General features: G+C 37.5%; 1 protein-coding gene across 1 annotated transcript in view; it reads left to right on the top strand.

Moving 5' to 3' along the window:
• SYT1 (synaptotagmin 1) overlaps positions 1-25078 on the top strand; it is a 474588-nt gene that overhangs the window by 277410 nt on the left and 172100 nt on the right. Inside the window, exon 5 of the mRNA XM_044679181.1 lies at positions 210-377. Within this exon, the coding sequence (XP_044535116.1) occupies positions 210-377 (168 nt within the window). The remainder of the gene's footprint in view (positions 1-209; positions 378-25078) is intronic.

The raw sequence follows: 25078 nt of genomic DNA, 5'->3' as shown, positions 1-25078 counted from the left end.
GGGAGGAGAGGAGAGAAAGAACCTGAATCATGGAACCCTGGAAAATGCTCCCAATTAATTATTAAATAAAATTTTTTCAAGGAAATGTGGAAAATAAATAAATAAATGAAAGCAAAGTGCTGTAAATTAATTTGCATTCCAGTGAGTTGTTCTCTACTGTTTGAACCAAATATTTTCTCTTTCTCTTTTGATTTAAATTTTTAACATAGGTGCCCTACTCGGAATTGGGAGGGAAAACGCTGGTGATGGCAGTCTATGATTTTGACCGTTTCTCCAAGCATGATATCATCGGGGAGTTTAAAGTGGCCATGAATACCGTGGACTTTGGCCATGTGACTGAAGAGTGGAGGGATTTGCAAAGTGCTGAGAAGGAAGAGGTAAGAAAACCATTCCTCTTTTAGGGTTCCATGCCGCTCAGTCTTCCTGTCCCCCAAAGTTATTAATTAATTACGTAAAGAATGACAATCTTGACCAAGGTTATGCGAGGCGCTCGGCTACTGACAAATTTCAGTCAAATTGGAGTCCAAAAATCTGGTAATCTCCTAAAAAGTGTCTAGACATTGTGAGTGCTATATAAAATGAAGGGATTGATGCATAGCATCTGTAAACAATTCTCATGTTCACTTTCACTTGCCACAAAAATACCCTTATGAATATATCCCAAGAGGGCCACAAAATCTTTTGTCCTCAAAAGGACAGTGAAAATATATTTTGTCTCCCTGCTTTTTTCATTGTCATTCTAGTACTGTCTATTCTGGATTACATAGCTACAAAAGAGGGAGACAACCGTGGTTTTCCATCATTATTTCTTTTTCTAGATGCAGATTCCTTGTTTTTCCTAATGACAGGGCTGAGCATGATGACTGAAACCTCAGATGGAGTTCACAGAGGCTGACACTTTTTTAAATGTCTCCTTTTCAAAGAGTCCCTCCCCAGCTTTAATAGTGCAGCCCATCGTTTTTTAGATTTACAACAGGAAGTTCAATATCTTCATTGCATTTAAGCTATACCAGAATCGATTCTATTTGATTATGCCTTGCCTGCACGCTATGGCAAGGCACGGCATGGATGTGTCGGAGTCTGTCTCAGCAGCCCGATGGGAACAGTCTAAACAGCTGTTTGACTCACTGAATTACTGAGGCAGTCCCATTTCCAGCCAGATTGGGGTCCTGCCAAGGGGTCTCTTCCTGCCATCCCTCCACCAGCATTCTCAAATTCTCTCAGGCTATTTCTGGTCCTTCAGATTACAGACTAGCTCAATTGTGAATATTCAAAACTGCCCCAGAAGCCCGAGGCACCATTTGGTGAGCAAAGAACCAAACCAGCCTGGCAGAGAAGTGATTCCAACCCTCTGTGGGATCTCCGTATCCAATCCATCCCCTCAGTGCTAGGAAAAATGGCGACTTCTCTAGTTGAGTACCTACTAACACCTCCGTTCAGCAGGCTCAGTAAGCAGTGTTTTCAGTTGTCCAAAGCTATGTGTATAATTTTATGATATTATCTATAATATTATCTATATAATTTTATCTATTATTATATTTTTATTTTATATATTTTATATTACAAATGATAGATATATTACATAGTTATAATAATATATGAGAATATGTTATTATATATTTACCTATATACATTTATGATTTATATACATACATATCAGCAAAAAGGGTCAAGTTAAGAATTGTTTCTGTGTCAGTGTTGCCATTTTGTTTTTTAATGTTCATCCTGGGAGGGTGTTTTTTAATCAGACTGGGGATAAGGACAAGACCTCTGATTTTAGTACTAGAAGGGATTTTCAGGTGAGAAAACTCCCTCTGCCTATCCAAGTCAGCACCTTCTAATTTTAGAGGGTTGCCTAAAGCAGAGGGGTCATAATCTCTTAGCCCTCAACACTCTAGAGTGCTACTAAAATGTAATTGGGAAGGAGGTAGCTAGGTGGCTCAGGGGACTGAGAGCCAGGTCTTATGTCAAGAGGTCCTGGGTTCAAATGTGGCCTCAGACTCTTCCTGGCTGGGTGACCCTAGACAAGCCAATTAAGCCCCTTTCCCTTACCACTCTTCTGCCTTGGAACCAATACACACTATTGATTCTAAGATGAAAGGTAAGGGCTTAAAAATATGTATGTCTATATCATTGGGAAATGTTTAACAATATCCATAAAAACACAAAACATAAATAATGTTAATATGTGGTTTTCTGAGTCCATATGTGAATAACGAGGGGTCTCAGTGGTGAGTGTGTCATGCCTGAAGTCAAGGAGACTCATCTCTCTGAGTTCAAATCCAGCCTCAGACACTTACTAGCTGTGTGACTCTGAGCGAGTCACTTAACTCTGTTGGCCTCAGTTTCCTCATTTGTAAAAGGAGCTGGAGAAGGAAATGGCAAAGAATTTCAGTCTCTTTACCAAGAAAACCCCAAGTGGAGTCATAGAATTGGACGTAACTAAAATGACTGAACACCAAGAACAGAGTTGATATACGCCCCACTGGGATGCATCTTGATGGTTGGGTGGCCTCCATTTCTGTGTGAGTTTGATACCTCTGGCCTAAAGCAATGAAAAATCAAGCAACTTGCCCAGTCACACAGCTAGTCTTCACAATGCCAGGAGGGAGACACAAATGTTCTCAACTCTGAGGCTGGTTCTCTGCCTACCACACCGTATTAATTTTTTCTTCTCTTTTGACCTCTAAATAAAATCTAAGAAAAAATGTAAATCATTCCAATATAGATTTTTTGACTTTTTAAAAAATTGACAAGCTTGACTAATGAAGTTAATCAAGAATACTTAATTGATTAGTGTATACAATGAGTACATTTACAGGTACAAACCAAAACACACACACAGAAACATATATATGTAACAGACATATACATATGTACATGTGTATACATATATGTGTCTGTGCATAAATGCTTATATTGTGTACACATGTATATTTATGTCTGTATATGTGGATATAGACTTCCTACTTACATGTACTAACACACTAACTACTTACATGTACTAACAGGAACTTTTTCAGCTATATAAATACATTTGTTTTTGTTTTTGTTTTGTTTTTGTTTTGTTTTTTTTTTAACCCTTGTACTTCGGTGTATTGTCTCATAGGTGGAAGATTGGTAAGGGTGGGCAATGGGGGTCAAGTGACTTGCCCAGGGTCACACAGCTGGGAAGTGTCTGAGGTCAGATTTGAACCCAGGACCTCCTGTCTCTAGGCCTGACTCTCACTCCACTGAGCTACCCAGCTGCCCCTAAATACATTTGTTAATGTAATTATAATTCTTTATTCAGTATGACTAAGTCCTCATCTAGGGACACAAAGCCAAATGTCTGGATGCGAAGAGAAACAATTGGAGATGTTTCCAGATGTCTAGATTTGAACATCACACAGACAAACATCCAAATGCAGACTGTACAATCATCTCTTCATGAGCAGGGAACCCAAGAATTATCCTTCTTTTCGTAGTCTCTAGGCTGTAGCTAGCACGGTGCTAGGAGGAGCCCTGCAAGCAAGCCCTGGGGCCAGGAGAGCTGGGAGCAGTCCAGGAAAACAGGGTTTATGTCAAAATGTGTTTTTAGGGATAGGGATAAGCACTATGATTTAATTAGTACATGAGAACTCTGGGGTTCAAAACCCCCTTTTCCAATGAAGGTTGGCACCTTCTCTTCAACTTAATCTTAGCAAGTTGTCCAGAGCATTAAGTGTTTAAATGATTTCCCACGGCCAGTTTGTGTCAGAGGCAGAACTTGAACTCAGATCTTTATAACTTAGAAACTGGCTTTCCAATCACTCTGCCAAAGCTGCCTCTCTTGGAAAGAAGTATCTTTTTAAAAAAATCATCATTATTATTTTTAAAGCTCTTGTGAGTTCCCCCTCCAGGCTTTGTTGTTATTTGCTTTATTTTCTTTTTGTACACAAAACAAATCTAGCTAAGAATATTTGATAGATCCAGATTATTTCTTGGTGCCTTCTTTAATGGACATCTGTGCTAAACTGTGAAAGTCTACTGCATTGCTTGACAACATTCTCGTGGCTTCCTTATTCCCGTTGATGAGTCTTCAGTCTCCTGGATTAGCCTCTTCTCCTAATGAATTTAGGAGTCTCTCTCTAGTCTCTCTCAAGCATGGGAGTGCCTAGGAGCTTATTTATCTACATTTCTCCACTTTCAAGATCATGAATTCTGAAATTTAATCTTGCAGTTCCCTTTCCATAGAGCCCAACAAAGAGCCAACCAAGAAGAAGCCCTGAGAAGAATGATCATAAGTAATATTTATATGGTGCTTTAAGGTCTGCAAACTGATCTTTTTTTCACTCAATCCCCACAGTTGTCATTATCCTTATTTTACAGGAACCTGAGACAAGAGAGGTTAAGACATATCTGGTATGTGTCAGAAGACTCACTTGAACTTGGGTCTTCCTAACTCCAAGTCCAGTAATCTGTGCATTGTGTAGCCTAGGAAAAACACTGTGAAGCCAGATGAGTCAAAGGCCAAGCAGATGTAGGCACCACAAAGAAAGAAGCCAGGACCTTGAGTAAAGTTGTTAGTACCTGTCAGAGTCCTAGTCTTTTTCCCTGGGATGTTTCCCTGCATACTCTTCTGCTCTTCCAGGCCATATAACTTCTCACAGCCTCCCCTTCTCCACTAGTGACCTCCTCTTCTCCCCATCTTCTTCTCCATTTTTGACCAGGAACTGCATTCTTCAGAGAGCCTGATTTCCAAATGTTCTTGTTCAGTTATTTTTAGTTGTGTCCCAACTCTTTTCGACCCCATTTGGAGTTTTCTTGGCAGAGATATGGAGCAATTTGTCATTTCCATCAGCAGCTCATTTTAAAGATGAGAAAACTGAGGTGAACAGGGTTAAGTGACTTGTCCAGGGTCACCTATCTAGTGAGAGTCCAAAGCCAGATTTAAACACAGGAAAATGACTCTTCCTGATTCCATGTTCCATCTGCTGCCCCATCTATGTTTTTTCTATCCACTGTGCCACCTAGCCGATTTTCAAGTAGGCTTACTTAATTGACTTACTAAAGGTCAGCCCCCTGGCAGTGGCCTTTCATTGTTCACCCTTAGCTCAGGTTCCTATTTAATTCACTCAAAGCACTTGTTCACACCTCATAATGGGATCACCTGGCCCTCCTCATTTTTACAGTTAAATACCTCCTTATCAGACCTTTTTCTGTAATTAGGTCTGGGTCTTTCAAAGACCCAGTCCATTACGTGTTCATCTAATCTTCCCTCCCTCCAAAGGAAGGAGTTCCTCCGGGGCAAAGATTTGTCCATCTTTCTATTCCTCAGCAACACCTAACATGGGCCCTTTATAAGAAAAGTGCACATTAAATGTTGGCTGAATGTAATTGAATTGTTTCTCTATCTCTTTTTTCCTTTCCTATCTTTTTTTTTCTTCCTCTACCTTCAGCCTAGACACGTTCTTCATTGGCATAGTCAAAAGAAACTGGTCTACTTTACAAAGTGGTTTCCTTTTTTTTTTTTTAATACTTTGGCATTTTCTTTATTACTCTATGGGAAACTTAGCAGAAAAAGAATTTTCCAGTTTATGAAATATATCTTTGTCAGACTAGACCTGAGCACAGACTTCTCCATAATAAATGGAGTAAGTTTCCAATTACATTTTATTTCTGATGGATTACTTATTCTTGCCATTGTATTCTATGTCTATTCATGCTACTTTCCATTAACTGTAGAAAATTATAATTGGGCGAAAACATTGAAGTCTTGGATTGACTTTCTTCTCTTGATTTTAGAGAAACTTGTTTTTCCATTTCACATGACTAATTTGGTTCGTGCTTTCGGTTGTACCTTCATCATACAATTTCAAATGTTATTTTAATACCAGAACCAATGAAAGAACAGCAGCAGGATGACCACTGAGGAAGTAAGAGAAGGACATTTAAGGAAAATCTTTCAGATTTCTGACTTATGCCATTGAATGCAGGATCTAGGTCGTTAAGAAAATAGGATGTGAAAACTGATTAAATCTGTCCATTTTTGTCCTGTGTAATTTTAAAAGAGAAGGGTAGAATTTGTGAAGACGTTAGAAAAATATAAAAGTTGTAATGATTGGGAAGCAATTACATGAGTAAAGATTTCATGTTACTCATACATGGGGAAATTACAGTCTAATGACCTAGAAAAGGCAATTTGCAATGAAAAGGGGAGTATAGATGAAAATATGAGACATAAGAATTAAGCCTTCTGAACTAAGCCCCAAACTGGAAAAGAAGAAAAAAGGGAGATTTTGTCTTGGTGATCTACAAATTGATTCCATTGTTAGAGTGGTTCCTCTGACATAGACATGGCTAATATTTGATTTCTTTCTGGACTGATTAAAGTCCACTCACTCATAAATCAAATCCAAGCCTGGCAACATAATGTTAAGACTTCAGGTCAGGAGACCTGGATTCAAAGACAGAATTCTTCCAGCAAGGTAACTAACCAGAATGACTACAGCCTCAGTTTCCCCATTTGTCAAATGAGGCATTGTGAGACTCCAAGGAGACTATACACACACACACACATATATATATAAAGGGTCTGAAAGCCTAAAAACATTGGGGGAAATGTCCATTATTGATAATTACTACTGCCTGATAGACTTGCTCTGACTTTTGAATAACTGACCTTTCTGTAGGCTCGAAGGTTTTAAAAACATGCATAATCTCACTGTAGCCTTGGAACAATTTTGGAAGGAACAGACATATAAATATTATCCCCTTTTTACATATAAAGAAACTAAGGCTCAAAGAAATTCATCAATGTATCTATGGCATGGGTCCCACAGCTAGTTAACACTGGAAAGAAAATTCAAATTCAGGACTCCTCAAACTCCCAAGAACATTGTCATTGGCGGTAAATACCATTGCACATGTCCTGACACTTCACCATGAAACTCATAAATAGAACGTGCCCAGCATTCCTTCTTCTTTTTGTTTTATTGAAGCATCAATGTTGATCTCTAACGTCAACTGCCTGGAGGTAAGAATCAGAGGTTGGGGTCACCTTTGTATCCATTAGTTTCCTTGAACATTACTTATTTCTCCTCCAAAGAGCTCTGTGAGACCAGAATCTCAAATAGTTTGATGGAGAATCAGAAAGAGCTGTTTCACTCTTCCTAAAGACCTGGTCATAGCATAACAGTACTTTAGCACAATCTGGAGATTTTCCTCTTTTCGTGACTTTTCCAACTGAATCCAATACAGTGAGCATTTATTAAGCACCTATGTGCAAAAATAAACACTGTGCTAAACTCTTTGGAGAAAAAGATAAAATAAGGAGGAAGGATGAGGCACTGACCTTCAGGATTATACATTTGTTTCTTCTTTTTCTTTTCTCTTTTTTTGGGGGTGTGGGGCTGTGAGGGAGACTGAATCCCTCTACCTCACCCAAACTGGTCTTACCTCACTATAGATCATCAGCACAGAAGCATTAAATTAACCATTTAATTAATTAACAGAAGCATTAAATTAATTAATTATTCTTCCAACCTGACCTACTTCCACCCTTATGTAGCCGGAATTCCCACCACTCTTTGGGAGTTCACCATTTTAGTGCACCCAATCAGCTCTTCTGCAGCTCTGATGTCCTAAATTCAAGCAATTGACCTGCTCCAACCCTGCCCAAAGTGGGCATAATGGGTTTGCACCATCCTATCCTCAGGACCTTATATTCTATCCCAGGAGGAGGGGAGCTGTTCTGTTCCTTCATTTCCTACTTCTATCAAATTCTGGGAGTCCCTCATTCCCTTCAAGGGTCTCCACAATATCTCCTTCCTGTGCCTTTCTTCATTCCCTTAGTTGTTGGGGCTCCATTCTCATCCCCAATAAAGTTAGTTTGAATTTCTTTTTTACATATTGCATATTTACTTATCTGTGTACATGTTATTTCCTCCCAGAATAATATAATTTTCTCGATGTTGGGGATTGTTTCATTTTGACTTCCTGTGCAATGCCTTGAATCTCATAGGCATAAATGCTTGCTGAACTGACTTGAACTGAATTCTGAGAAAGGAAGCACTGCAACTGGAGACTAATGTAAACATGGTTTATTTGTATCTTTAAGGTCAGACCTTGATTTGGAAGTCTCTGTATTTTTTAATAACCTCAGGAAGAATCCCTGTCCCTTGACCACTGAGAATGTAAATACCTTGAGCTGACTGACAGATTATCATTTCGCTTTTCCCTATTTATTATTTCTGATGTTTGACACTTCTAGACCTTTTTTCCAAAGGAAAATATATGAAAAAAAGGGTTCCCAGAAATAAACAAGGCTTTTTAATGAGCACTCAAGGCAGCCTATGCAATATGACTACATTGATCAATCCTTTCCTCAAGCATTTGTTTTATTCTTTTAACCCTTGCCTTCTGTCTTAGAATTGATATAGGTTTCATATCCAAGGTAGAAGAGCAGTAAGGGCTAGGAAATTGGGTTTTAGTGACTTGCCCAGGGTCACACAGTTAGGAAGTATCTGAGACCAGATTTGAACCCAAGTTTTCCTGACTCTAGACCTGACGCTTTATCCACTGAGCCACCTAGCTGGCCCAGAAACAAATGTTTGTGAAGCACTCTGTTAGGCATGGATAATACAAAAACAGAACAGTTCCTAGCCTTGGTAATTTACATTCTAATAGGTCAAACCCATATACATATACCTACAAAACATATACATAAATAAGTAAATAAAAAATAAGTACTGGGGAGGTGGTACTTTTTTGTCCTCAGAGAATAAATTTGTCATCTCTCATTTTTATAGCCTTTGTTGAAAGGTGACTGTGATATGGTGCAGATGTAATAAATAAATTGATTGCTGAATTTCAAATAAGCTGAGATGTAATTTAATTAGCACCAAAGAAAAAGGGAAGAGAGACTGACTGCTTTGGTGGCTTAATAGAAAATCTATTTTACAAGAAAAAAATGCCATTTTAAGCCCCAATAAAGCAAACATGTATTCCACAGAAAAATACTGGCTAATGTAGATAATCAAATATCAAGTATTTTTCATTTTAGAGGGTTAAGTTCCAGTTGCTTTCATAGAATAAGAAAGAGAAAGTAGTCTGTTGAACCGTTAATAAATACACTGTTCTGAAAAAAAAAAATGTTAACGCTATTTCCAAGCTCCTTGTGTATGTTCATAGGGAACGAACACTACTTTTTAACAACTCAGTTCAACACACACACACACACACACACATATACACCTACCTGTTAAATGTTTTCTATTGGTAGAACACTGTGCTAGGTACTAGAGAAGATCCACAAAATAAATAAATAAGCACAGTCCCTGCCTTCAAAGTGCTTATAAAGTGTTGGGAAACTGAGGCAGACAAATGACTTTTATTTTCCTACTCCTAAATTTTATTTTCCATTTCCCCATTATCAAATAGGCAGAAGATGAATTGGAAAATTAAAAAATAAAGTTTCTTAGCATGGTAAATGCAAATCATTTCTGACACTTTAATGTCAGACTAGATCTGTGATCTCCTCCATAAGTACAGGTGCTCCTTCAAAGGATATTCTATTGATGCTTGTTTTATATACAAATAACTCTCTTGGTTTGACTAGAATCAATCCATAAGTAAAATGAGTAACAAATAGGGCTTATGGGCACAAAACCTTTTATGGACAAGTTCTCTTTTGATCTTCATCATAACCCTGCAAGGTAGCTAGGACAAGTGTAAGCAGGGACACTGCCATGTTTCCTTCAGCAATCCATTCCCCAGAATTCTTTCTGAATTCCCCTTAAACAAATACTTCCCTTCCCATTTTCAAGATAAGGAAACCAAGGCTCAGAAAGATTCAAAGACAAAGACAAAGAGGCAGCTAGGAAGCAAAGTGAATAGAGCACTCCTCCAAGAGTTGGGAGGACCTGGATTCAAATCTGGCCTCATACACTTCTTAGCTGTGTAACCCAGGACAAGTCACTTAACTCCGATTGCCTAGTCCTGAGGCTCTTCTGCCTTAAAATTGATATCGAGCATATTTTTCTGTGACAGAAGGTGAGTTTCAAAAAAGAAAATAAAAAGGCATGGTCTGATATTGAAATTTATGTTTGAGTCTCTCTCCATCCTAGCAGGCTGCCTCTCTGTCCTAACTTGCATTTTAGGGAAAGAAAAATACAAGAGAAAGCCCTCCTAAATCCAGACTGCCTTCCAATATTTCCCTCTATTGTCGGCGTGCTTATCTTTTCTTTCCTATTATTCTTCTAGAAGGGTTCCTACCAACCCAGTTGCTCTCCTATGTAGTTCAGTTGCTTTGAGGTTTACCTATTGTATAAAACTACTTGCCTCAAAGTGAGGTTAACAGATGTTGCTACAGCAGAGGGATTCTTAACCATTTTGGTATGATGCCCCCCTTTGGCAGTTGTGCCAAATGGAACCCTTCTCAGGAAAACGCTTTTTGTGCATAAAATAACATGCGTGGAATCACAAAGAAAACCAATCATGTTGAAATATATTCATCAAAGATCAAAGTATTTTAAAAATGCGTGAATTGTATTTCAATATAATTGGTTTCCATAGTAATTCTATGTACTTTATGAATTTTTAAAACATTGTTCTGGGGAGTCTATAGGCTTCACCAGATTGCTGAAGTGAATCATTGCTCAAGAAAAAGGGCAAGAAAACTTAGTTGGGGCTGATTTTGAATTGTTTTCTTCCCCTCAGTGGGGAAGGAAACAGAGTAACCAGGTAACGCATTTCCACTGCAACCAGTGCCCTCTCCATCTGTTCATCCCAGGTGAACCTAACACCCTGCGGGGGAACTCTTTACTATGCCCCAATTTCTGCTAGAGAATCTTGTCTCACAGTCAGCCAGGTGAGTTGACTGTTACTCAAAACTATTCCAAACACCTTCATTTTCCTCTTGATACATCATAACACAATCTCGACTCATAGAAGGGCAACGTTTGTTAGAAAGCCAGAGAACCTTAGTCTCCTCCTCAGTAAACACCTCTCATCAAGTGACAGTTATTCTCCTTCCTTGGCTTTCTGACAGGCGATGCAAGACCAAAATTCATACTCATCAACAATTCCTATTTGCAAAGGCTTTGGGGGATCATTCAACTTAAGTGTTCTTAAGTCCTAAGCAAGGATTCCCTCTGCAGCCTTACCTCATATGTTTATCCAGGCCATGCCCAAACATTTTCAATGACACAAAATCCACTATCTCCTCTTAGATAGGATCAATTGTTAAAATGTTATTTTTATGTAAAGACTTAGGCTTGATCTACCCTCAGATACTTGTTAACTGTGTGACCCTGGGCAAGTCATTTAACTCCCATTGCCTAGCCATTACTACTCTTCTGCCTTGGAACCAATACACAGTATTGATTCTGAGACAGGAGGTTAGGGTTATTTTTTAAAAAGAAAAGAGTCAGGCTCAATATAATTTTTACTTTTGAAGTTGCCCTGCCAACACTCTTCTAAAAATATTCCTTCCATTGCTGGTCTCTGCTTTCTCCAGGCTAAATGATCCTAGTTCATTAAAATGCTTCTTGCGTGACAGTGGATAGAATTCTGGAGTTGGAGTCAGGAAGTCCTGAGGTGAAATTCAGCCTTGTACTCTCATTAGCTGTATGAACCTGGTTAAATCATCACTTAACCTCTATCTGCCTCGGTTCCTCATCTGCAAAATGGGATAATAATAGTGCCTTACTCCAGATTTATTGTGAGAATCAAATAAGTTAATATTTGTAAAGTTTTTTGCAAACTTTAAAGTGCCATATAAATACTAACTACTATTGTTATAATTAATAGAAATCTGAAATATTTTCTATATATTTTCATTTGATGCTCAAAGCAATCCTGTGAAGTAAATTCTATTATTATCCACAATTTACAGATGTAAAAACTGAGATTGAGGGAGCTAAGAGACTTTTACAGGAAGCTTTCCCATCTCTTTTAATTTTAGTGCCTTTCTTCTGTTGATTTTTACATTTTTTCTACGTTACACAGCAATATAATTTTTAATATTTATTTCCTGACATTTTGCAAACTGTGTTCTCTCCCTCCTTCCCACCTCTTTGCCATTCCCAAGAAGACAGGAAATACGGTAAAGGTTGTACATACATGATGCATATTTCCATGTTCATCATGTTGTGAAATAGGACACATCACTTTTACTAGAGTTCATGGAGGAAATAAAGTGAGAAGTGATATACTTCAATCTGCATTCAGACTCAATCTGTTTTTCCTCTGGTGGTAGATCACGTTTTTAGTCATGAGTCCCTTGGCATTGTCCTGGATCCCTCCTTGTTGATAAAAGTTTAGTCATTCATAGTTGATCCTCATACATTGTTGTTGTTACTGTGTACAAAATTCTCCTGGCTCTGCTCACTTCACTTTGCATCACTCCATATAATGATTTCCAGGTATTTTTGTGGTCATTTTGTTTGTCGTTTCTCATGGCACAATGTTATTCCATTCTGATCACCTACCACAATTTGTTCAGCCATTCCCCAAAAGATGGACATCCCTTCAGTTTCCAGTGTTTTGCCAAGACAAAAAGTGCTGCTATAAACATTTTTTTATAAGTAGATTCTTTCCCCATCTTTAATCTCTTTGGGATACAGATCTAGGAGTGGTATTGCTGGGTCAAGGGCATTGTTTTATGGCCATGTGAGCATTGTTCTTTTTCTGTTGACTACTTCCAATTTCTTCTGTATATAGTTTACTCATATGGAATTTTTGTTTATTGCTTCTCACATTAAATGTGAGTTCCTTGATAGCAGCGGCTGTCTTTTGCTTCTTTTTGAATCCCCATCACTTAGCATGGTGCCTGCACATAGGCAGGCAATTAATAAATGTTCATTGACTGACATAGACCCTATGTGACTGATGTGAACACAGGTCTTCCCAACGCCCATTTCAACACTATCTCCACTGTTCTAACTCTCTATCTGAAAGTCGTATTCTTCACAAACAGCCTAAAATAACATTAGCTTCTCCAACACCCTAGGGATATCTTTATGATTCCATTTGGGAATGGAATCATAAAGGTGTAGACACAACCAAAATGACTGAACAAAAACAGAAAGAAAATATGTTGTAAAGGATTATCTAAAGTTATACATGCAAGTTGTGGCAGATAAGCTTAGGAATGTAGGTTGAGACCAGTGGATGTACTTAAATGCAGAGCCTTAACTAATGAACTTTCAAATTGTTCTTCCAAACTGTAAACATTATCCAACATTTATAAATTATATTTATCAATTAATTTTTATGATATTTGGCAGTAACATTGGTTATTTGTTGTCAGAACATGTATATGAGTGTTGCTACACTCAAATTAGCTACCTTCAACCTACTTATACAAAAAATATTTTTAGCACCTTTTTTTTGTAGTGGCAAAGAATTGGAAACTGAGGGAAGGTCCACCATTTAAGAATGGCTGCACAAAACATGGAGTATAGTTGTAATGGAAACCTATTTTCTGACAATAAATGATGGATATGATGAGTTCGGGAAAACCTGGAAAGACTCATATGAACTGATACAAAGTGAAGTGAGCAGAACCACAACAGTGTATGCTGTAACAGAAATATTATTCGGTGATCTACTGTGAAGGACTAAACTGTTATCAGCAAAACAAGATTCCAAGATAATCTCAAGGACCTCATGATCAAAACAAAGCAAAAAAAAAAAAAAAATCCTATCCACAGCCAAAAAAGGAAGTGTTGGGATTTGATTACAGATCAATGCAAGCCATCTTTTACTTTATTTCCTTTATGAGGTTTTTATTGTATATGTGATATGTATCTTTAGTCGTGACACAAAATTTCAGTCATGAAATATAATATATTACATGAAAGCACTGGTGTAAGCTATATCCGATTATTTAGCACATCAGGGAGAAGGGGGAAGGTAGAGAGGGAGAGAATCTAAATTACAAAATGTCAGAAAACAATTGTTAAAAATCGCTGCTACATGTCATTGAAAAAAATTAACAAAAAGAAACAAAAAAAAATAGGTACTATCAGACGTTGCATACTTATTCCAAAAATTCTGCCATTTCTCAAATGCATTTTGTAACTACTCTTCTGGAATTACTTTCAGAGGCCAGTGTTACAAATCTTTGTCCTTTAAGGTTGGAATTCAGGAGGTAGAGGGACGTAGCATGACAAAAGAGACTCCAGGCTAGTTTGGTGTCAAAAAATAGAATCAAATCCCACCTTTGACACTTATCAGTTATGTGACCTTAGGCAAACTATTTCAAGTCTACTTGCCTTGGACAACTCTCTTAAGAATTATCTACTAAGTCTTATTTGGATTGCCTTAAGAAATGGTGGAGGGGGATTTTTTTTAGGGGGAGTTAACAAATAAATAACACATATCTTATTTTAAAGGCAGCCAAAAGAAGGGTAATCAACCTGGGTCATCCTATTTGGAGTTCAAAGAAGGGTCTGAATATGAGATAATGAACCGAGTTTTCTTCAGTGATTCATCAAGCACCTCTAAAAACGATTCCAGATGATTTGCATTTAAGTCACATCTTAATATACCAAAGGGTAAAACTCAGGCATTCTGTGTCATGCACAGAACAATTATGTATTGTCTGTGATATATATCCATCCAAAATTTTAGTAGAAGCCAGTGGAGGGGTCATTTGATTGGACTTTGAGAGAAAAGACGTGGGATTTTTTTGGATGAGCTTTAAATGAGAAATCAAAGGTAGTTTGAATCTGTGTGAAATACAGGCATATTAGTTGGCACAAAGACAAAAACACAAGGTGGGAGTAGACAGAGGGAACAAACAGAACATAGAAAAGAGATGGAGGAAATAATGGAGACAAGATCAATCTGGTAAGGGGCGTTTGAAATATGAACTTGAATTTGGATTGCTATTGGAAACGAGTAGAATTCTGAGTAGGAGGTAATGCCCAAAGCTGACGAGGAGAAAAATTTCTACTTCAGAATTGCTTTTGGATGTTTAATGACGGTTTTCAATTAAGCTGATTTTAGGTTGTGTACCGTTCCTTCCTTTTCTTCTTGTTGTTTGGTGAATTGTTTGAATTAAATGCTTTCACCTTCTGTCCTGTTCCTAACTAGCTTAAAGCTTACCAAATGTTTGTATTGTGAAATCTTAATCCATTACAATCTGTTACTATGCAATTAAACAAAATGTCAGAAATTGAGTTGTACCAGTTTACTATAGCATTGAGGGAGGAGGAAAATGAGCTTGGGCTGTAAAAAAATTCTTTAGATAATTAGGAGCTATAAAAAAGAATTTCTTTCAAATGTTGCAGAGTGGAATCCTGAGTTTGTTTGTAATCCTAGTTTTAAAAAAAACTACACTTAAGAAAAGTAATATAGAGGGGCAGCTAGGTGGCTCAATGGATAGAGAGCCAAATCTGAAGAGAGGAGGTCCTGCATTCAAATCTAACCTTAGATACTTGCTAGCTATGTGACCATGGGCAAGTCACAACCCCAACTGGCTAGCCCTTACTGGTCTTATGCTTTGGAACAAATGCTTAGTATTGATTCTAAGATAGAAGGTAAGGTTTTAAAATAAAAATTAAAAAAGAGGCAGGGAAAAGGAAGGTAATATGGATTCCAGCTTTGGAATCAGGATGAACCAGTTTTGAATTCTGCTTTTCTTGCACCCATGTGATGATGGGGAAGTCTCAGCATGAAAAGGGTTTGGAAAAGGGTTCTGTTCAGTTATTAACCATGTGATTTTAGATAAGTCATTTAACTTCTTTAAGACTGAAGTTTGAACTCTGGTCCTCTCAACTCCTGGCCTCTGGTGCTCTCTCCAGAGCCGCCTACTTGCCCCCAAAATATATAGAATAGAACTGCTTCTAAGTGTAGGGAGTCTCTATACTATCTAAATAGTTTCAGTCACAAGTTTAGTGCTTAAAGAGAATTTATAGATTATATAGTCCAGGCTGCCATGTTACACATGAAAAAACTGATACCAAGAGAGGTAGTTAATTTCCTTTATAAGTTATAGTCACATGATCAATATGAAAATTTAAGACAATTCCAAAGGATTCATGATAGGATGAATTTTGAGTACAAATGAAGTAATTTTCTTACTTTTTAAAATAAAAATTTTAAACCCTTACCTTCTCTCTTGGAGTCAATACTGTGTATTGGCTGTAAGGCAGAAGAGTGGCAAGGGTAGGCAATGGGGGTCAAGTGATTTGCCCAGGGTCACACAGCTAGGAAGTGTCTGAGGCCAGATTTGAACCTAGGACCTCCTGTCTCTAGGTCTGGCTCTTAATCCACTGAGCTGCCCCCACTTTTTTTTGTTTGCTCATTTCATTTGCTTTTTTCCTTTGTGAAATGCCTAATATGGAAAATTTTAAATGATTTTATATGTATAATTGACATAATATTATTTGCATTCTCAGTGAGTAGGGGAGGGTTAGGAAGAAGGCAGAATATCTGGAACTCAAAAAATTTAGTTCCATTGAAACTGAATAAAAAGAAAAAGAATGTTTTAAATAAATAATTGAATTTTAAAAAGGGACAAATAAGTTAGTTACATAAGTAATAAGTGGTTGAGAAGGGAAGACAATGAGCTTTTACTAAGTACCTATATGCCAGTTCTTTTTATTGTAATTTATTATCTCATTATTATTCATATGTCATATTGTATATTATTATTTATTATAATCTCATTTAATCCTCAAAACAATTCTGGGTGATAGCTATTATTATCCCTCTTTTATAGCTGAGGAAATTGAAATACACAATAATAATTAATAATATACAATAATGATAAAAAAAAAAAAACAAGCAAATAAATGGTTTGCCTAGGACCATGAGTATAAATCAAGTTGAATTTGAACTCAGGTCTTTCTCACTTTAGACCAGCTTTCTACCAGCTCTGCCACCTCGATATCTCTATCTTTAAATCTTCCTCTTCCATCAGTATACAGACTGTAGGAGAAAGTATATTGATGTGGATTCCAAAGACCTGGGTTAGGATGTAAGGTCAATGAATAAATTAATTAAAATCCAGAAATTCTGCCTCTAGAAAAGTTCATTCATCACAATTGTCATCTAAATTCTTCTAGAATGCCTTCCAACAAGATGTGAAATACTCTTATGCAAGGCAGTCTGTTTAACTCTAATTGTTAGCATGTTTTTTTCTTATCACAAAACTAAGTTTGCCTCATTGCAATATCTTCTCTACCCTCATGACTTCTGGCTCCTGTTCTGACATTTGTTTTTAGTTGTTTCATTTGTGTCCAACCCTTCATGACCCCATTTGGGGTTTTCTTGGCAAAGTTCCTAGAGTGGTTTGCTATTTCCCTATCCTACTCATTTTATAAATGAGGAACTGAGGCCAACAGAGTTGAATTGACTTGCCAAGGGTCTCCCAACTAGTAAATGTCAGAGGGCAGATTTGAACTCAGCAAGATAAATCTCTCTGTGTCCAAGTCCAGTGCTTTGGCCACTGCACCATCTAACCACTTGGTCTGACATTTGGGTAAATGCCTTTTCAACAAGATAGCCTTTCACAAACCTGAAGATAGCTATCTTCTCCTCCTTAAATCTTGTCTCCTGAGGCTTAATTAAGACCCCAGTTCCTTTGAGCAAACATCCTAGAACTTGGACTCAATTCTCTACATGTTGCTGGTTATCCGTAGGACCTCAGTACATTCTCTAGATGATCCTTCCTAATCTGTGTCATGGGGACCTGAACACTCTACTGTATCAGTAGCATCTGCCTAGGGAAGGACATCATGCCATAATGGCATATAATGCTCTTATTCCTTTCTTAGACCAGATCTGTCATGTGGTATAAGAAATCCCCAGTGAGGAAACCCACTCTACCAATGCAGATCAGAATCTGCTCTGAAATTTAGTCTTAGAGTTGCCCTGGGAACTGGGAATTTAAGAACTTACCCAAGATCACATAGCCAGCATGTTTAAGAGACAGAACTTTATCCTAAGTCATTCTTTGCGAAACAATTTATAATCCCTTGGAGAAAAAATGATTGTGTTTTGTTGTTGTTGTTTGCTACTGAGTTTTGGTTTGGTTTTTTGGGTTTTTTTTAAACTCTTACCTTCTGTCTTAGAATCAATTTTGTATATTGGTTCCAAGGCAGAAGGTGATAAGGGGCAAGTAGTGGGAGTTAAGTGACTTGCCCAGAGTCACACAGCTAGGAAGTATCTGAAGTGTCACTCTTGAACCCAGGACTTGCCATCTGTAGAACTGCTTCTTAATCCACTGAGCCCCCTTGCTGTTGTTTTTTTAATCCCTGCTTACCTGTCACATAGTATGTACTTAATAAATATTTAAAGGTAGATTCATCTACTATATGACACTGCCTCACGTTATACACAAAGCTTCAGTGCTGTTTTCTTTAGTCACTGATATATGTACGTCATGTCTCAGCAGCTAATGTGTGAGCTCCTTGGGACCTCAGAGCATATGTTCTATTTCTTTGTCTATCCACGAGTTGTATCATTGCTGGGCACACAGAGAATGCTCAGTCAATATCTTTTGTTTAATAGATTGATCTTCACAGAGTCAGTTTACCAAGTTCCCCTAACTTGAGAGTCCAAAGCTCTTAAGGCTATCCTTTGGAGATTTTCCATTAAATGCATCCCAATGACTTCCCTACCATCCAATATAATCAGAGCTTCAAAAAAAGAATAACAGAATAATGAGAGAGGAGGGGCTAGAACCTGAGGAGAACTCTTCCATATCTCAGAGGATGCATAGCCAGCAAAGGAAGGGGGAAAGAAGCTAAGCATATTTATACACAATACTGCCATATTCTATTTGCCACCTGCTATCACTCTATAACTAATGTACTATTTTAACACACAAAAATGTAAAGGCTTCAATTTCCTTAGAATATTCATTCAGAGTCACAGCCTGTGCCCAATGCTTTCTTGAGTTAATTGATTAAATTTATCAAGTTGTAATTCAATTCGGCTCTTTTGAAATACCCAATTTGGCCAAGAAAGGAAAGGAATATGGATTATTTTTCTATATCTTTGATAGCAAATAGCATTCTCTCCAATAGCTCTCCTCTTCCACCTTCACCTGTTCCTCCTAGATCTGATGTAAATGTGAAGGGCAAATAGCAGTCCAGTGCCCTGGGAGAACTGGGAAAATCTCATTTGGTTTCACCAAAAAAAATTAGAGTCAATTTCAAGTGGGTCAAGGAAACCCAGCTGTATGCATGGGTGAGCTTCTAAGGGATAGAGCTCCTATGATACACAAGCCTAGCCAATGCTCGAGTGCGGGAATTACAAAGAGATCCATCAAAGTCTCTTTGCCTAGAAGCCCCAGACTGTGGTCATAGGTCAGTGTTTACAGAAAGTTAATTAATTGCTCTAGGCTTAAATTTTATTGCTATTCAGTACACTGACAAATTGCTTTCCTGGCTTTCTCTTTGATTCCAGTGTCAATAGAAATTTTAGGGGTAAAAAAAAATAGCACATGCCAAATGCCTACATATAGAATAAACAAACTGTGTTGCCTCTTGAAAAGCAATCAATATGTAGATATATGTATGTAGCTCTACTTATATTACAAATGTGAGTATACAATATGTATATAATATGGGTACAAATTCATATGAGTATATGTATAAAATATGAGCATGTGATCTACAAGTATATAATATTTGAGTATATCTATATGTGTATATAACATACATATTATATACACATATAGTATAAATAAATAGTATATTATATATACAGTATAAATCTGCTTGTATGTATATAGATGTGTGACTATATGTATAAATATATAGATCTGTATACAGATGTGTGTATCTATATATATTGATATATGTGACACTATATATACATATATATAAGTAGAGGCAAACACACATGTGTGTATGGGAATTTTTATTCCCTTTAAATTAAAATTAAATTAAATTAAATATACCCTTTCAATTGTGCACTCCGTGAAAACAGGGACTATCTTTTACCTTTCTTTGTATCTCTAGGACAGTACTTAGCCTAGTAGGTGCTTAATTAATATTAATTGATTGGTAATTAACATTATAATTCATTAATAATACATTCTACACAGATGTCTATATGTGTCTACATACAGATAATATCCATGCCTATATGTATACACACTCACATGCCTCTCTATGTATATCAGTATTTTTATAGGGATCCGTGTATATATATGCATATATGTACTGGTAATCTTTCAAATGGTAGTATACACAATGTCAGGGAAAAAAATATTTATGATCCTTCAGACAGGAGTTCAACCAATGAATAAAAATAAGATACAATCAGTGGAATGGAAATTGTTTTATTTTGTTGTCTTGTTTTAAAACAGGAAAAAGTATTTTTAGAAGGCTTAAATCATAAATAGTGAATGCAGAAAGCAGCCTTTGAAATGCCAGCAGGAGAGTAAATCAACATGCATGTTTCAGCTTGTAGTCGGAGAAGAGAGGGGCATTTCTTTTTAAGGTCACTGGCTTTCCATGCTGCCTCATCTTGTCATTTTGTTTACGCTGAGGACTCATCTGAAAATAGTATCAGGGCAATAGCTATGTCAGTCCCACCAAGGAACTGCTTAATTTTAGGATACGTCTGCTATTTTTTTGGCCGGTTGTAGACAGTGCTTTATATGCAACATTGGAATTATTCTGGGATTTGGAAAAGAGAGTGTGGACTAAATTTAGAAGATGGAGAATGATGTTAGATAGGGGTGATGATTTGGCAACAGAGACTAAGGAAGTCTCAAACTTATACACTTGGAGAATCTCATGCCTCCTTCTGCATCTGGAATTGCCATAACTTGGGAGAGACTGTGGGATGCAGTAGGTAAGATCTAGCATTAAAATCCTATCTTTGGGGCAGCTGGGTAGCTCAGTGGATTGAGAGCCAGGCCTAGAGACTGGGAGGTCCTAGGTTCAAATCTGGCTTCAGCCACTTCCCAGCTGTGTGACCCTGGGCAAGTCACTTGACCCCCATTGCCCACCCTTACCAATCTTCCACCTATGAGACAATACACAGAAGTTAAGGGTTTAAACAAAAAAAAATCCTATCTTTGACCCTGCTCAGTTTTATGACCCAGCAGAAGATACCCAATCTCCTGAAGCCTCAGGTTCTCCGTCTATAAAATGAGGTTATCATTACCTTCAGCACCTATACCATGGGGTTCTCTTGAGGCTTAAGTGAGTGAAGGCATGTAAAGTGCTTTGGAAACCTTAAAACACTTCTATTATTTGACCGCTTATTATTGTCTTAGCTTCTTGGGACTCTATGGCCAATTCCTTTTCCCAGATATTAGTACACACTACAGATGAGAGTACAGTATCTCCCGAGCCCAATTCAATCTCACCTTCACTTCTAGACTCCACAGTCATGTCTGAGCTTTCCACACCACATCTGTATTGCCCAGCCATTAGCTGAAGATAACAGTATCCAGAAAGAACCAATGTTTTCCCTACTATTCCTTCTAGCCTGTCATGGGTCCTCAAGAGTAGGAAAGTGTCAACAAGAGTAGGAAAGAGTAGACATCAGCAGATCAGTGTATCACTAGGATAATAAGTGAGTGAATAGTAAAAGGAAGTATGGGAGAATGAATGGAAAAGAGTAGTAGATTACTGAATTGGATGGTGAATAGATAAATGGGGATAGGTATAGAAACTTTTAAGTTCATGAGGACAAGAATCAAGTCATTCATTAGTCTCTTTACCTTCTTTACTACTCATTTCAGCTTAGTAGATAAGGGTTAGAAGCCCTCTGCCATGATTCCCAAAGTGGGCGCCACCGCCCCCTGGTGGATGCTGCAGTGATCTAGGGAGACGGCGATGGCCACAGGTGCATTTATGTTTCCTATTAATTGCTATTAAAATTTTAAAAAAATTTTCCAGGGGCTCTAAGTAATATTTTTTCTGGAAAGGGTGCAGTAAGCCAAAAAAGTTTGGGAACCACTGATCTAGAGGCTTCTTCTCAGCACTATTGATAAACTGGATTAAGCCAGTTGAATTGATCTTCAGAACTAATTGTGCCCTGAGGCCAAAACTTCTAGAAGCAGAGGTGTGGTGGCTGGAGGCTGCAACCAGTCTGCCCACCTTCTCCCCTTCTCTCCTCCAGCTGTCTCCTTGCCAGCTGTGGTCAGAGCCCTGAGCTTCGCATAGTTGTAGTAGCAAGGCACTCCCAACAGATTGGAGTCCTAACCCTGAGATCCCAACTGCCCAAGTCTCAGCACAGTAGGTAGGGGAAAGGCCCTGAGACCTTCCACCTTCCTTCTTTCTTTTCTTTAAATTCTAGAATTCAACCTTCCCTGTATACCTTTTAAGTTGAATCAATCAGGAGCATCCCTTAGGTCTTTCTTCTTGTTGGATTTAGTTTTCTAAGTCCCCTTTGAAGCACTTTGTTTTTGATTGGTGTGGAAGGGTTTTTCCAGAGGAATCAGCTTTTACTGCTTCTAAACTGCCATCTTGACTCTTCCCCCTAATGATTTATAATTATATTGTATAGCCTAGGTTTGACTTGTATAAGACTAGCTAGTAAAATGTGGATGGAGGATGCCTTGTGAACTTCATGGTACAGAGGCTATAGGGTCTGAAAATGTTCCTGTAAATCTGGTACATATAATAAAAAAAAATCTATCATATTTGCCAAGATTCATAGCAACTCAAGTGCATCAGCCATTCTAGCCTTTCTAAGACTACAAAAAATATTGAAGACATCCCAACTAATCAGCAAAGTGGGCTGCCTCCGTGCCTTCCAAGCTTAAATCACTGAGTCTTCAAAGAATTCCCCGGTACTGTACTCATGAGACTTTGGCCACAGAGCCAAGATTATGAATTCGACAACAACAAAACAATGATGAAACTCCTTATGAAAGAGACACCAAACTAAGATACTTGGTCTGTATTTTGTCTGTGTGCCTGTTGGTAGAATTTAAACCAGCTGAGGACAGAGATGCTTTCTTTCATTTTTGTCTTTGTATAAACAGTGTCTGCATAGTCTCTGATCCAGAGTAGGCACTCAATAACTAGATTCTAAAGGATTTTTTTCAATATTTTATTTTTACCAATTTTAACATTTTTTTTAAATTTTGAGTTCCAGATTTTCTCCCTCCTCCCAAAGTTGGCAAACAGTGTAATATTGGTTATTTATCTAAAGGCTTTTTTTTTAGGCTTATATGTGAAGTATAGGAATTTATTATCTATTCATCTCAGAGAGAGAATGAATTTCTGATATTGAAATCTGGACACCATTTCTTGCCAGATATTTGATAGGGGTTAAATTTTTGAAGCATGTAGTGCTACATTGTACCATTTCTATTCTTTCCTTATATGATCTACATTGATCCTTAATTATTTATGATGATGTCCTTGACAAGGTCATTTTCTGCCAGTGTCCTTGTGTTTCAGAAGGCAGTGCTATAGTACTTGATTCATTTCTCTGGAGAATGTTAGAATGCTGAATGCCCTAGTATTGTGCAAAAAATAATAATCCCCCCCCAAATTCAAACCTGGCAAAAATGGAGGACTTTGTTATATAGTATTAAAACTGAAATATGGCATGCGCCATTCTCATGGATTACCTTTACAGAGCTCCAAAAGCAAATCAGCATCTTATAAAATCAATTGCAGCTGCTGAATGCCAATCTCATTCTCACAAAGACTGTTCAGTCTTTGAAACCAAATTCTTATTATTTTAAAAAACTAAATTATTGCCTTCCAGCCTTCTGGTTTCCACAGTATTTTTACTTAAAATTTTGGAAAGGAAGGAAAAAAAAAGAAACCTTTGGATAGATTTCTCATTAACTGGTTTTTGACTTCTCTGATTTAGTCTTGATTTTACTTAATGAATCATCCATCATTCAGCATGCAGTAGATTTCTGTAAGCTTTTATGTTTAAAGAAAGATCAGAATTCCAGAATCCTTCAAAGGGTCAACTAAATTTTTGCTTCAATTCTAAACCAAATGTAAAAGGATTTCCCACTACAACATACAACTGGTCACCTTGCATATGCTTGAAGACTTCCAATGTAGGGAACATATCACCTCTCCAGGAAACTTGTTCCTATTTTGGACAGCTCTAAGTGTTAGGCAGATTTTTCTGACAGCAAATGTAAAGTGACCTTTTCACAGCTTCTGCCCATTGGTCCAGGTTCCTCCTTATGGAGCCAAATGGAACAAGTTTAATCCTTCCTCCACATGCCAGCCCTTCAAAATATTTGAAAACAGCTATCATATATCCGCCCAGTCTTCTCCAGTTTCATCCTTCCAGGTTAAGGTTATTTAAAAGGGATGACACTTTAAATTACTGTCATTTGTTTATACCTTATTTAGAATCTGAAAGCAAATTCAGATTTTTTTTAAAAGGGCAGAGGGAAAATCATGACAACACTACATAATGGTACACTGATTGGGGTAAAGGTTGGGATTTAGACGCACTACAAAATCAGCTAGGTGGCTAAGTGGATAGAGAGCCAAGTCTAGAGATGGGAGGTCCTGGGTTCAGATGTGGCCTCTGATACTGCCTGGCTGTGTGACCATGAGCAAGTCACTTCATCCCTAGCTCTTACTGCTCTTTTGCCTTGGAACCAATATTTAGTATTGATTCTAACAGAGAAGGCAAGAGATTTTATAAAATAAAGCATTATTATAAAATAATATATTATAAAATATGTATTATATTACATTATAATATGTAATGTTATAATATATTATATCATATGATATCATAATATTATATTATAAAATAAAATTTTAAAACTTCAGTTTTACCCAGTACCAGCCAGGGTTATTAATTAACTAACTACTTACTTATTTCAAAGCAGTCTATACCTTCGATAGGTGTCAGAAAGACTTTCTTGCTATGGCTTCCTTAGAGCCTTACACATGTTACATATCTTCCTTAGAGACCCTTGTGTGTCTCTGCTCTAGATTTCATCAGTATAAAACTATAGAATTATTTGACAGCCTATTCCAGGTAACATCCACAAAGCAGAAGTTTAGCATTCAAAAATATCCTTCCTCGTTCCACTTGATAAGATGGAATTTGGGAATTTTGGAAAAAGGAAAGGAATCAGAGTGGAAATACAGAGTTGATGGAATGAAGTTGGGTTTTGACTCTGGAGTATACAACCTCC

This window comes from Gracilinanus agilis, chromosome 5 (assembly GCF_016433145.1).
Source record: "Gracilinanus agilis isolate LMUSP501 chromosome 5, AgileGrace, whole genome shotgun sequence".
NCBI lineage: Eukaryota > Metazoa > Chordata > Mammalia > Didelphimorphia > Didelphidae > Gracilinanus > Gracilinanus agilis.
Note: the sequence above shows the minus strand (reverse complement) of the source record. Positions and strands in the feature narration are given on the sequence as shown.